At 35.4% G+C, this 14,925-nt stretch overlaps 1 protein-coding gene across 1 annotated transcript; it reads right to left on the minus strand.

Annotated features, from left to right (window-relative positions):
* Positions 1-537: 537 nt before the first annotated feature.
* On the minus strand, positions 538-7,337 carry LOC112056627 (trypsin-1-like). Its single transcript, XM_052889420.1, has 5 exons — positions 7,333-7,337; positions 5,864-6,295; positions 4,477-4,732; positions 1,548-1,697; positions 538-735 (listed from the first exon to the last, which is right to left on the minus strand). Exons 1-5 carry the CDS (start codon positions 7,335-7,337, stop codon positions 580-582), a joined length of 999 nt encoding a protein of 332 aa, XP_052745380.1. The 3' UTR covers positions 538-579.
* Between the last annotated feature and the right edge of the window lie 7,588 nt (positions 7,338-14,925).

Genomic DNA, 14,925 nt, shown 5'->3' on the forward strand with positions numbered 1-14,925 from the left:
TGCGGTACGTTTTTGTCGGTAGGGCGGTAACTCCCACCAGCCAAAAATATCATTATATTTTTCAGGTTTCCTCGCGATGTTTTTCCTTCTCCGTTTGAGACACATGATATTTAATTTCTTAAAATGCACACAACTAAAAAGTTGGAGGTGCATGCCCCGGTACGGATTCGAACCTACACCCTCCGGAATCGGAGGCAAAGGTCAATCAATGAATACAGTCAATATATATTTTTTTTATTTTTTTTTTTTTTTAAAGAATATTTGCCATAATATCTTTTGTAATATGACCAATATTCCCATTCCCCTCCAACTAGTCGGGAAAGACTGTGCTAGGAGTGGGTACGACAATAAACCAACGGGGCGGGGATCGAACCACCACCCCTCGGTGATGAGTCCGACCGCTCTTACCGTTGAGCTATTGAGGCTTTTAATTACATGCATTTAAAACATTAAATATTACGAAAGAACTTTTATTTTATTAAACTTATTTAAATAAATTAAGCTACTAAACGAAATTTTCATCAATCATGTGTTTTGTAGATAGAGAAAAGGGTAAAATATATTTCTCTTAACGCAGAGTTAGTCCAAAGTTAATCCTGTCACTTGTTGAATCCAGGGTCTGACTTTGGCGACTTTGCTGTAAACCCCGTAAGAGCCAGGAGTGGCGCATCCATAACCGAAGGACACCATGCCCAGAAGTCTGTCATAAGCTACCGCTGGACCACCGGAGTCTCCCTGCAAAAAAAAAATTAATTAAAAAAAAATATTATTACTGTTTAGTCCCACCCTGTACTCGTAAGTGTAGAGTATATTGAAGTTTAGGCCTCTCGGTATTTAGTAAGCCTGAGGAACTTTAATTTAATTAAAAGCAAACATTGAAAATTTTGAAAAATTCCCGATTGTCATTAAATTATTTATTACACTCTTGATCAAGTCTCATTCAATGCGCTTTCATTTGAGACCCCACTCGAGTATATATGCAGACATTTAGTTATTCTTCCTTACTTTCACCGCGAGGGTTAATATATATTGAAAGAAACCTTCACAGTGCGACCCATAAATTGAACCCGGGTCTTTTGATTCGAAATAACTAATAAACCAATAAAGTAGATGCAATTGTTAACATATTTTTTAATAAAAAATAATATCTTCACCGTCATGGTGACGTCACTTTCCCCGTCAATAAAGCGATAATGCTAAGTGTGGTTACCACAACAGTCTAACGGGAAAGGATCAAACTCTAGACCTGTTACTTTGAATCCAACCCTTTAACCGTATAGCTCCGACACCGACATAGCTCAAGACCTTATGAACGTTGGGGTCCCATGGCGACCCCGCAGTAGAAAGCGCAGTGTAGGTCGACCCTCACCAGATGGACTGACGATCACTCATCAAGCGAGTCGCAGGGATTCGCTGGATGCAGGCGGCTCAGGATCGTGATGTTTGGAAGTCCCTACAAAAGGCCTATGTCCTGCAGTGGACGTCCATCGGCTGATATGATGATGATGATGATGAATATTAGTATGGATGTACTGTTACACTCTAACCTGACAAGCATCCTTTTTCCCTTCTGAGAAGCCAGCGCAGAACATCCTGGAGGTGAGAGCACCTCGGAAGTAGGGGAAGGGAACCCGCTGGCAGTTCTCCTTGGCTATGATGGGGACTCGGACAGCGCGGAGATTACTGGAGTACGGACCCTGGAGATTAATAATATAATAATAATAAATAGTAAATAAATAAATATACTTAAACAATACACATCACTATCTAGCCCCAAAGTAAGCATACAGAGTAGCTTGTGTTATGGGTACTAAGATAGTTGATATTATAATATTCATATACATTTATATACTACATATAATGTATAAATACACACAGACACTGGAAAACACCCATGCTCATCACACAAATATTTTCCAGTTGTGGGAATCGAACCCACGGCCGTGGATGCAGAAAGCAGGGTCACTACCCACTGCGCCACGCGGCCGTCAAATAATAGAGATTAACAGTATATTATAAGTGGCTATGGTTTTTATAACGTAATGGGTTATAAAAAAAATATGAATAAAATTCTTTTAACAAAAAATTGAACCGACTTTAAAATCACAAAAATCCACCACAAACCATGAGAAGTTCTTTCGGTCTTAAAATTCCTTAACCTTAAGCTTATGCTTTAATCGGCTTTAGTTAATGCATCACTGTGTTGGTACCGCCTTCAAAGTGATCAGAAGGTAGTACTTACGATGTTATTTTTTTGCTTTTTAGTATATTTTTGTGATTTTGAAGTCGGTTCAATTTTTCTGTTAAAAAGATTTTATTTTTTAAGTGCGTCCTAGCATAGTGAACGAAAGCGCCACAGTACGGGAAATTTCGCTTTTTTCATTTTAACACAAAATTACTGAACCGATTGTCATGAAAATTAAATGGGACCAATCTGAAAGTATACTCTATCAAACAAAAAAAGAATTTTCAAAACTGGTTAAGAAATTACGAAGTTATTTAATACCAGTCCTAAATGATCAACACAGACAATGATCTAGATAGTATGAGATGTTCAATTATAAGTAGTAAAACAACCAATTTTGAACAAATATTTGTATTATTGCTTTGTATTATTATTTTGGCTTTCATCATCATTGGCAACCTATTTTCAGCTCACTGTAGAATACGAGTCTCGTCTCAGAATGAGAGGGGTTGACCTTAGTCCACCACGCTGGCCCATTGCGGATTGCAGACTTCACACACGCAGCGAATTAAAAAAAAATCTCAGGTATGCAGGTCTCCTCACGATGGTTTTCCTTCACGGTTTAAGACCCGTGATATTTAATTTCTCAAAATGCACACAACTAAAAAGTTGGAGGTGCATGCCCCGGACCGGATTCGAACACAAACCCTCCGTAAAATTAAATTAAAATCAAATTAGTAGCTATTGTTTTTAAGAAAACGTGATGGGTTATAAAAAAAATGGCCCATTACCTAAATAAATAGAAATAAAAAAATAATGTTTAATATCAATCCTATACTTCGACCAATAATAACAGGACCTGCCTCGCTAACCGTTACCCCTCTGGCAAAAATCAATGATCTAACGCGTTTATAAAAACTGTTGCTATAGAATCGACGTTTCATTCTTGTAATCGTTTTCGTCGTGTAAAGAGCTCCCAAAAATGCTCGTTTGTGTAGTTGAATGGCATGAAAAACGGCCAAAAACTTGTTGTTTAGTAAAACATGGAGTAAGATTTCATTTGTAAGTATTTTTTTCCGTAATTTTATCAACTTTGTAATAAAAACAATTTCTAAAAATTATCGGGTCTTTTGACGGAACAGCAAAAAATCGATCAAGTAATCGAATATTCTATGTATATATTCTGTGGTAAGTCTAAGCGATGTGTTTGTTAGACTGTGTAAAAATTTATGTGTATTGCGAGTCAAATTTATAGTTGTGTGTCACTACACTCAACTATAAAATAATATATGGACACATAATATATTTAACGGTCTTAAATATTTTCGGTGTGTGAGTTTACCTCGTCCCCCTCAAAAAACGACAGACTTTTTTGTTGGTGAATTTGGGTGCGAAACAGGTCCATAGTCTAAATAGTCATCAACGCAGACACTAATCTAGATACTATAAAATGTTCTATTGCAGGAACTAAAACAACCATTTTTTTTTATACGTCAAGCTGTTCTCAAGATTTAGTGATAAATGACCTTTTGCATTTATATATTATCTTTACTACGATATAATATAAATGAATTTGATTCACAGACAAATAAAACGATCATAGATAATAAAAGAAATTGATATTCATAGCGCCAAGGACCCGACCATCTAGTTCTGTAGGCCATAAATACTGCAGCCTATATGCTCTCTATGTTCCGAGGAGTTATTGCATATGTTCCGGCTCTTGATATAGCGCTGCGATGCTCTTCAGTATCTTAGAGAGTTAATATAATATGTACCTACAGCTTACAGATAAAATACGTATGTAGATAAAAAGTACGGGAACCAATTTGTAAGATGTATAGCTAAAATGAGAGCCTTGATAGCCCAGTGGATAATGACCATAGCCTTCGATTCTGAAGGCGTATACACCTCCAACTTTTCAGTTGAGCAAGCACTAAGAAGACAACTTTTAGAGTATGCAGTACTTTAATGCATGTATGAAGTGCACGCCACTGCCCAGTAGATATGACCACTGCCTCTGATTCTGGAGGGTGTGGGTTCGAATCCGGTTCAGGGCATGCACCTCCAACTTTTCAGTTGTATGCATTTTAAAAAATTAAATATCACAGGTCTCAAACGGTGAAGGAAAACATCGTAAGGATACCTGCATACCTTAGTCATAACTGGCATGGTAGACTATTGGCCTAAGCTCTCTCACTCTGAGAGGAGACTCGAGCTCAGCAGTGAGCTGAATATGGGTCGATAATGATGATGATGAATACCTGACAGTCTGAGACTTTTCCACTTACATTTTCCTGTGTATTTCCCCATCCAGTGACACTAACAACTTTCCCTATCACCATGTCCTCGATATGAGCCACCTTCACCGGCTGGACGTTGTCTCCAAACTTCAGGGGTTCCTCCAGCTCCAGGAGTTGGAAGTCGAAGTCGAAAGGATGCTCCTTCGCACTGGCCGACCACATCGGGTGGACGAAGTAATTCTTTATGTTGTGTTTTCTGCCTTGGTTGAAGTACTTGGATCCAACTCTTATGAATGGTTTCTTCCTATGAATTAAAGTTTTTGATATTTTTTATAATTGAAAAATTATGATAATGTTAAAAAAGGCAAAAATGTTTTCTAATTAATTAAATCTTTAAAAGCACTTTTATTTGTAATGCTAGGCCAGGATCCGTGGAATATTTTCACAATAGGGATGATGACATATTTTTAAATTATATATAAATTAAGAGTATGCTTATAGTAAAGCAATTTCGTAAAAGTAACAGGGTATCTGAGATCATTACTTTCGGAGCTACAGGGATTTAAAGGGTCAGATTTGCGGCGCTGCCGCGGATCCCTGAAAAACGCCCCATACAAAATGGTACGAACTAATGACGTCGTAGGTAGATACATAATGATCTTCAGATTTGTAGGGGCGTTCAAACAATCATTGTTAATTGTTATTATTTAAAGATTAAAGAGACGCTCAACATTTTTATTTAAGAGAATTCTTGATTCTGGTAGCTAACTGAGTTACCTACTACTCGGTAGGTAGGTAGGTAGGTAATAAAAATTTTGAGCGTCGTAACAAGATAATGTACCAGTTGTAAGACGCAATTTGTAGCTGTTAAGTTGTATAACTATTAATTAAGCAACAGAAACAAAAGATCTTTTCAATTGTGTGCAGTTTTCATCCAACTTTTCAGTTGTGTGCATTTTAAGAAATTAAATATCACGTGTCTCAAACGCTGAAGGAAAACATCGTGAAGAAACCTGCATACCTGAGAATTATCTTAATTCTCTGCGTGTGTAAAGTCTGCCAATCCGCATTGGGCCAGCGTGGTGGACTATTGGCCTTACCCCTCTCAGTCTGAAAGGAGACTCGAGCTCAGCAGTGAGCCGAATATGGGTTGATGACGAAAAAAACATCTGGTTAGTTACAACTTTTGGTAAACGACCCTCCACCCGACTTATACCTATCAATTACGAGGTTATTAAAAGTAAACTAACCAGCTGTTTTTTTAAATAGTTTTAAAGGAGCTCCTTAGAACTATACCATAACAATTACTGGGTTCAGCTCGTAATTAAATTCATTGGACATCCCATACATTGGACCTGTCACACGCACGGTAAGTCCAATGCAAAGTATTCTCTCGATATATAAATTACAAATGACACGTAAAACAATTACTTACCCGCAATGTCCAGCTGTGATGACCCATTTTTTATCCAAAATCGCCCCCCCACAATTAGTACCATACGCAGCATGATATGGATACAAATTGATGTCAACCTCTGTACCGCCCACTATTTTATCTTGACCATCATCCATGGTCATCATATGACCATATCGACCCAGATTACCATCGATCTTCTTATGTACTTCATTGATTTCTAATTGTACATCATTCCTATCATTATTATAATCCAAGTTGTCTATATCTATTAGTTCAGTTGCTTCTTCATAATGATCTATATCTAGTCTTGAGAGATCGTTACGTTTATATTTTGTAAGCTTCGGCCATTTTTCTGTTTCTAGAAGACTACGTTTCACATTGTATATGGGTATGACTATGAGGTCGTATTCTAAAAGCAACACATGACAGTAAGTACATTTTAGTAATTGACTTTTAAGTTATTACTTTATTTTCTATTATACCCACTAATTAATATTCACAATCTACTTTGTACATGAAATACTTTACATAATATTTATAGATCTAATCAGCAATTTTTGGGTAGGTAATAGTATAAAAACCGCCATTTATGCGCCTGCGTAACATAAAAATGGAACCGACTTCAAAAACGTATTTCAATGATTTTGATTTTAACACAAAATGACTAAACCGATTCTCCTTCTTTTTTGAAGTCGGTTAAAAAGTTTTTTTTTTTTTTCTCTTGTTTGTTGGTCTATCGGAGATCAGTCTCTAGACCAAAATCCGATCAAATGACTTTTTTTTTAAAAAGTAAACCTCAAAAATAAGACCAACTTAATGTAAAACTGTAAACTGGATGTAAAGATAATGAAGGGCGTCCTTTTTCAGGCACAACGATGGTCCAAACAAGTTAAGTATAAAAACTTGTCAGTTCGTCTACATTGATATCCCAAACTGATAATCTCATTTTCATCCGCTTAGCGACGTATTCTATTTGAAACTAGCAGACGCCCGCAACTTCGTCCGCCCTTAGACCTCTTTAAACCAACCCTTACAGTAGTATCCCTGTAAAAATGGAGTAACTTCTCCCGTTTTCCCAACATTTCCCTTCACTGCTCTGCTCCTATTAATCGTAGCGTGATGAAAAGTACACTATATCCTGCCCAGGAGTATGAATAATAATTGTACCATGTTTCATTAAAATCCGTCGAGTTGTTTTTGTTTCTATAACGAACATACAGACAGACAGCATACATACAGACAGATTGCATTTTTGGCATCAGTATCGATCAATAATCACCCCCTGATAGTTATTTTGGAAATATATTTCATGTACAGAATTGACCTCTTCTTAATGTACAGATTTATACCTATAGATTCTTGAAGATCGAACTGAGAAAACTTAAAAAAATGTAACGAGCTTGCGAGTATTATTTTTATTATTAATTAAAGAGTATTAATCTGACCTACAATTTTTGAAAATGGCATTTATGCAAAAAATAGCTTACTTCATTAGAGAAAGAGTGATGATTTGTTTCTTCGATTGAGAAAATGTAATGAATATTTATTGGTTAAATCTATATCTACATAATAAAATTTAATAAAATATTAATTAATAAGTACATTATATTATAAGAAAAAGCGATATTTACTATTTAAATTAACCGGTGCAACAATATTCAATGCGAAATATACACAAATAGATTTAAATATTGCTATAACACTACTATACGAAACCATGACTTTTGTATTAAAGAAATTAATGAAGTCATACAAAATAATAAATTACAATCAATCATGTTAGTATAATTGACCGTGAAATTAAAAAATCGCGTCAATTATAACAAGACAAGGATTTCTTATTTGATTAAAAACTGATTAAATTGCTAACGTGTTTGTAATTTTTCTAATGTCGGTTTTCTAATTTCTTAATCATTTTCTTACAAGCAAACAGCTGCAATACAAACTCTTAGTTCTTAGTAAGTTTTTGTTTTGTTCTTCTTTCATTGTCTTCATTTATAAATCTAAATTTAAACAATTTTATATTTTTCATTTTTCTGTAATTTTCACATTGTTGTCATTTATTTCAGAAAGAATAACATAGTGCTGCCACCTATTTCATGATTGTGAAAACTTATAAGAAACGAATTGCGCCATCTACTGACGACTTTGTAAGCTTTGTATTTCGAATATATAATGCTTATTATCCTGTAAAATATATTAAAAATTATTTAAAGTGTCTTTATAAAATATTAAAATTTAATAACAAATAAAATTAATAGTAAACATGCTTATATGTTTATTTTGCTTTTATGAAAGTGCTGCCATCTATTGTTGAGTAGTAAAAAAGTAACAAGAAAATATTTTGAACCATTTTAATATAAGTTTAAATATTTTATTTTACTGATATTTAATATATTAAAATAAGATTAACTTAATGTGATGTTATCACAAAGAATTTTATGTAAGCTACGCAAAACATTTTTGCGGTGTCGTAGCCACTCCAAAAACAAAATTCAAAAACGAATACATTCTCGAGTCAGTACTTAGGTACGACACGAAGCGTTGCACCATAATTGTATTAATCAAGAAAAATGGGGTCTTATGTTCTTAAATGTTTTATAAGCTATTCACAAAAATTAAAGAAAATGAAGGAGTATTTTTTATTGGTAATTATTGATTATTATAATAATTTAACTAAAATAAGTATTTAAATCTATTTTGTAACGACCACTATCAGATATTGACCAAAATCCCCGATTACGGGCTGAGAATTTTTATTGGGAACTTGGTTGAAAGAAGGTCTATATTTCAAAACTCTACTGAGGACTTAAAACTTTTTAAGAAATTAAAAATCACGTGTCTCAAACGGTGAGGTAAAACATCGTGAGCAAACCTGCATACCAGAGAATTTTCTTAATTCTCTGTGTGTGTAGTCTGCTAATCAGCATTGGGCCACCATGGACTATTGGCATACCCCTCTCATTCTGAGAGGAGACTCGAGCTCAGCAGTGAGCCGAATATGGTTAGATAACGACGACTAAGAACTAGAACTAAGCCACAATTTCTGACCATTAGCTGCCTTAACCTTGGCTGAGTTTGTTGTGGACTCTTCTCGGACAAAGGCGCTTTGGAACCCTCGTAATATTAATTTTAAGTTTTCGACTTTACTTACCACCATTAAATTAAATCATGACATAACTAGACGTTTCAAAAGTGCTTAAAAACTAAGTGTAATTGAAATAAATGTATAATGGTTATTATGATAAGTTAACTTATGTTCTTTATTGTATTCTTTCCTATTTAAAAAAATCAAATAAATGAATTCAGATTGTTTTAGAAATGGCAACCATGGATTCTATGTGGTTAAAAAATAAGAATATGTCCATGAAAGAAAATTAGTAGGTAAATTAATTATCGTCGAATAGTAAAATATTTTTTTTTAATTACTCATTCTTTGCCTCTTTTATAGGCCCAGTCTCCCTCCATATTGGAGAGAGGATGTGGAGTTTTTAAAACCCGCTTTAAAAGGCTTTGGCGGAACTTGTATAAGTAATCTATACTAATATTATAAAGCTGAAGAGTTTGTTTGTTTGAATGAACGCGCTAATCTCAGGAACTACTGGTCCGATTTGAAAAAATATTAGTATTATTTGTTTAAATTTAAATAACTTTAATCAAACAGACTAAATTAAATTAAGACAATTAGCCACCTTTGTTAGCCTCAGGGTCGACGCGTTAGTGACATATCTAATAGTGTAAAATCTTTGCGTACACAAGACAAAAGGCATTAAAATTGTAATAAAAAGGTAAGTAAGTACCTACCTGCTCAATACAAAAGGTATTACTCACCTAAAATGTAAGAATATCTTGGAAATGTTCCTTCAAAATATATTTCCAAAATACAATGCGCAAGTCGCCATCTCCCAAAGTTATCTTAAACATCTCAAACAAAAGAATCTCCGTCGATATTCCGAACAATACCCCCCAAGTAAATAAGCCGGGGGGGGGTGAATATATAATGAAATTTCGCCCTTGCCGTCCGTTAATCAAAAACTGCTGCAGAGCGGGCTCTGGAAAGACGTAAGAAAATGGAAATTTTCCTACCCTCCTTTTTCCTGTTTACCCCCCTTTCGCCTCCGAGAGGTTGGACACCCCCCTCCTTGGGTACAGTGGTATGGAGGTGGCTTATGCTACATACATACCTAAATGGTATTTTTTTAATCGATGACGTCATACTGTTTAGGTATTTAGTTTGCGATGTTATTTATTCAGTAAAAGAAGCTTATGTTAGTCATTACAAAATATACTTACCTAATCAGATATCTGCATTTGAAAGTCTCATCAAAACCGTTTCAGTCATTTCGGAAATTAGCCGGAATAAAAATACAGACAAACTTGTGGTGGTCGTAAATAGTGTCTTTAAAAGCAATTGTAGAGCGTTGTGGCTAGTCTCAACAAAACCCTGATCAGAATTGTAATGAAGTTATTTTTCAACGGTAAGTCACATGCGTAAACAAGCGAGTATTATTTCTGTGCTTATCTGTCACGCTCACAGACAGTACATATCAAGTCGGGCCAAATTCGGTTAAGTGTCTTTTGCACGTGCTAATATACGAAATTCGTTGTGCCAATACACGAACTCTGAACGATTCATTCACATGGAGCTATATGACGGCCTCCGTGGCGCAGTGGTATGCGCGGTGGAGCCCCGGCTGGGTTGATTGAGGTTTCTTAATTGGTCCAGGTCTGGCTGGTGGGAGACGACGTACCGCCAAGCGATTTAGCGTTCCGGTACGATGCCGTGGAGAAACCGAAAGGAGTGTGGGTTTTCATCCTTCTCCTGAAAAGTTAGCCCGCTTCCACCTTAGATTGCATCATCACTTACCATCAGGTGTGATTGTAGTCCAGGGCTAACTTGTAAAGAAAAAAAAGAAAAAAAAAGCTAACTAGGCATGCAAAATAGAGACAGAGGACGAAGATCAGGACCTTCGGTTGCCATGGAAGGTGGTAGTTTGTCCATGTCTGTCGTAAGCAATCATGTCTTACGTCATCATTAATTTGTTTACATGATCTAACTTGCCTTATTAAACTTATAGTTTTTTCTTATCTTCAAAAGCTAATTGACAAAATAAAACAAAGAATGTCAAAAAAATATTTTTTTTATTACTAAATTATACTAAATAATTAATGAACCATCAAAACATAAAAATATAATTGAAATGTCTGTCTGTGATTTTAAAATAACTGTTTTCTTAAGCACTTATTTATTACACGATACTAAAAGACAAACAATCTTTATCAAAATTTCCTTCAGTCGTCTGTCTGTTTGTCTGGGCTAATCACTGGAAAGGCTGCACCGATTTGAATGGGAACGTCACTGGAAAATAGACGTCCGAGGTTAGTCAGCAACATAAAGACTACTTTTTGTTTCGGAAAAAATCTGTGATTATATTATGTATTTGTGAAACATTTTGACGCTTACGAAGTTCAAAATAAATAACAAAAATTAGATATCGATACAACGTGTGACCGGTTTTAATTATAGCTACAATGTAAAATACAGGAATAGCTTGATAGGTACTACTACAAGGAATGTGACGATGTTATTTTTCAATGGTTGTTATAGAACATTTACGAGTATTCATTCACAGAGAAGCTTGTATTTATTTTACTAGCGGAACTCCGTTCGCGAAATAATCCTAATTTTTTATTTGTATGTATGTGTATTACTAATCCTATGGTTATTTTGGTTTTACGCCACCTGCTGATGTTCTTAAGTTTTCCTAAACCGAAGGTTGTCTGGAAGAAATCGCTACTTAGCGATAAGGCCGCCTTTTGTATGCTTATCTCTTCCTAATTTGTTTTTATTTCACTTGTATTTGTCTTTGTGGAGTGCAAATAAAGTATATCTATCTATCTATCTAATTTTTGCAAATAATGAAATACGCGGTAATCATGAAATTATTCCGGAATAAAAATAGCTTGTTCGAACAAGGTATAATCTATCTCCTTTCTAAATATAAGCCAAATCGATTTAGTCATTGCATCAAGAAAAAGTAAAAGACATATTACACATACGCGAAATTTTTTCTTCTTCTTTATAATATCAGTATGATTTCGATTTAAAAAAACAAAATCTCTCTCCATACTTCCAAGCCGCCCCCGCCTGCACTACGCCGCCAGCCGAATGCAAATTTTATAACGCGACGCCCGTTTTCTTATAGGCATTGTCGTAAACCCGTCCGTAGTCGCTTAGCTTCGGTCATTTGTTCTGATTGTGTTTCTATACTACCTCTTCTATACTCATGGATGCCTGGTACCTACGCCTCATAGGTAAATACAAAGTCAAATTACGTTTATTTAGTAAATACCTAATAATTATTTTAATTATAATTATTATTGACATTATTGTAGTGTTGCTCGCCAACCCGCATTGCAGTAGCGTGATGTGTCTAAGCTCCAATTCATTTATTTTATAAGGTGGGCCGTGGTCTGTACTGAGCCATACAAATAGGCTGATAATAATTATGATGGTAAGAAAAGTTGTAATTTAGAAATTAAAGTTATAATAACACTAATATTATAAAGGTAAAAATCTGATAATAATTATGGTGGTAAGACAAGTTATAATTTATAAATTAGAGCTAAAGTCACGCTAATATTATAAAGCCGAAAGTTTGTGTGTAAGTGTGTAAGTTTGTTTCTTCTTTACGCTGCAGCTATATAGGTGCAATTAAGAATGAAAATAGATTTTACTCTAGATTAACTCATAGGCTACTTTTCATCCCGGAAAAATCCATGGTTACCGCGGGATATGTGAAAAATTGAAATTTCGCTAGTTAAACATAAAAATAGTAATCAATCAACAAAAACTTCGATAAAGCTGAATTTAAGTAAGACCTTGTACTTACAGCAGTTACTGCTGTAAGTACAAGGTGTGTCTGTCTGTCTGGTCTACTGTAGATTGAAAGTATGGAACGCGACATCGATCCCAAGGGCGCTTAAAAAAGATATTCAGGGTCTAAACTTTCGATATTTTTCTTGGATTTTTACCGCAAATTGTAGCTAGCAAAACTATCTACAAAAATGGTATTTATCAATACTTTTTTCTTTAATTCTTTATTCTTAAGAATACGCCATTATAAAAGTTGAACGAGTTACATTATATGCACATATTTCGGCACCACTCATGATGTAGCGCAACTATCACCTACTACGAAAAGAAAAAATAAATGCAAATATACCACCAGTAGGTATACTTAAAGTACTATTATCTAAGTAGGTATAATAATAAAAATTGGAAGTCGTAACAAAGAATAATGTGGAACGAATCTGCAAACGCTGCGAAAGCTGAAAGTCGATAATAACTCCGCGGATAATGTCTTAAAGAATTCCTTGAACACGGTTCGCTGCTCCAGCGTTACTATTTGCTTCTCGATAATAGGATAAGAAGATCGCATCTCGATCAGTCTATATTCTAAGAAGTATATCACCTAACTAGCTGACGCCGCGCTCTTTCACCCGCATGGTTCCTGTGCCCGTAGTAATATGGGGATATTTTTTTTTTTTTAATTTAGCCTATAGCCTTGCTCGATAAATGGGCTATCTAACACTGAAATAATTTTTCAAATCAGACCAGTAGTTCCTGAGATTACCGCGTTCAATCAAACAAACAAACAAACTCTTCTACTTTATAATATTAGTATAGATAATCACGTGTCTCAAACGGTGAAGGAATAACATCGTGATGAAACCTGCGTACCTGAGAATTTTCTTAATTCTATATGTGTGTGAAGTCTGCCAATCCGCATTGGGCTAGCATGGTGGACTAAGGCCTAAACCCTCTCAGAATGAGAGGGGTTAGGCCTTAATCTGGCACAATCATACGCATGTCATACTTTTGACGATAGATAAATCATATCAAACTAAGTACAGTCCATTTAATTTTTATAAAAAAAAAACAATTTCAACAAAGCTCAAACAAAGTTTAATACAAAAACAAATAGTAAAACTACAACCCAACCCAATTCCGACATAATTACAGTTTTTGCCGCCAAAAGTCGAGAAACGTTAGTTGGATCGTTTGCGCCCGAAAAGGCGAGATCACGTATGCCGATAACATTAGCAAGTTTTCACATTAGGGTAACTTTTATTACACTTATCTTGGAGCGGCAGGTAGCAAAAATTTACTTTCAGATACCTAGGAGACAGATGACTATAGTGATTAGCATACATAGCTGGTGGGAGGCTTCGGCCGTGGCTAGTTACCCTACCGGCAAAGACGTACCGTCAAGCGATTTAGCGTTACAGTATGATGTGTAGAAATCGAAAGGGGTATTGATTTTCATCCTCCTCCTAATAAGTTAGTTCGCTTCCATCTTAGGTAGACTGAGTCGTGATAGCCCAGTGGATGTGACCTCTGCTTTCGATTCGGAGGGCGTTGGTTCAAATCCGGTCCGGGGCATGCACCATACGTCTTGGCAACACTGATTTATTATTTACCATGTCAAATTGACAATTATTTGTCATTTTGTTATATTTTTTGTTTGGAAATCGAAGCTGGTAGCATCCAGTTTCATAAAACCTCGAAGCTAGGAAGTGTTTGATATAAGGGAGACAAAGAATAATTTCTGAGTTGAAAAATATACTCTTTTATAATTTTATGGGTCCTTTGGATTTTGGTAGTTGAGTTGAGTAAAATTCACGAAATAGCCTGCAAATATATCTGTCAAAGACGTCTTAACCGAAGAATAACCGGGGTATGCAAGCTCGGTTAAGATAACCGCCTGATTTACGTCTTTAACTGGGATATGGGCTGTGGTGAACTTATTTAAACGGTTGATTATGTTCAAACGAATGTCGGTGAACTCGAACCTTAATGTCTGTAGATAAACGGATCTTTAATCGCGCTCTTTTTTTTCGCAAGTGACCTATTGCATAAAGAATAGTTTTAATGAATATAAAAGTAGGTGGGGTTCAGTGAGGTGGAAGGAAAGAAGGGATTAAGTCCACTATCTAGCTGCAGGTCAGGTAAATTTTAATTTCCATGCAAATGTCGGCTTCATTCTAAATCTACGAGCTCCGACGCGGAGACGAGG

Source organism: Bicyclus anynana, chromosome 25, assembly GCF_947172395.1.
Source record: "Bicyclus anynana chromosome 25, ilBicAnyn1.1, whole genome shotgun sequence".
Taxonomy (NCBI): Eukaryota; Metazoa; Arthropoda; class Insecta; order Lepidoptera; family Nymphalidae; genus Bicyclus; species Bicyclus anynana.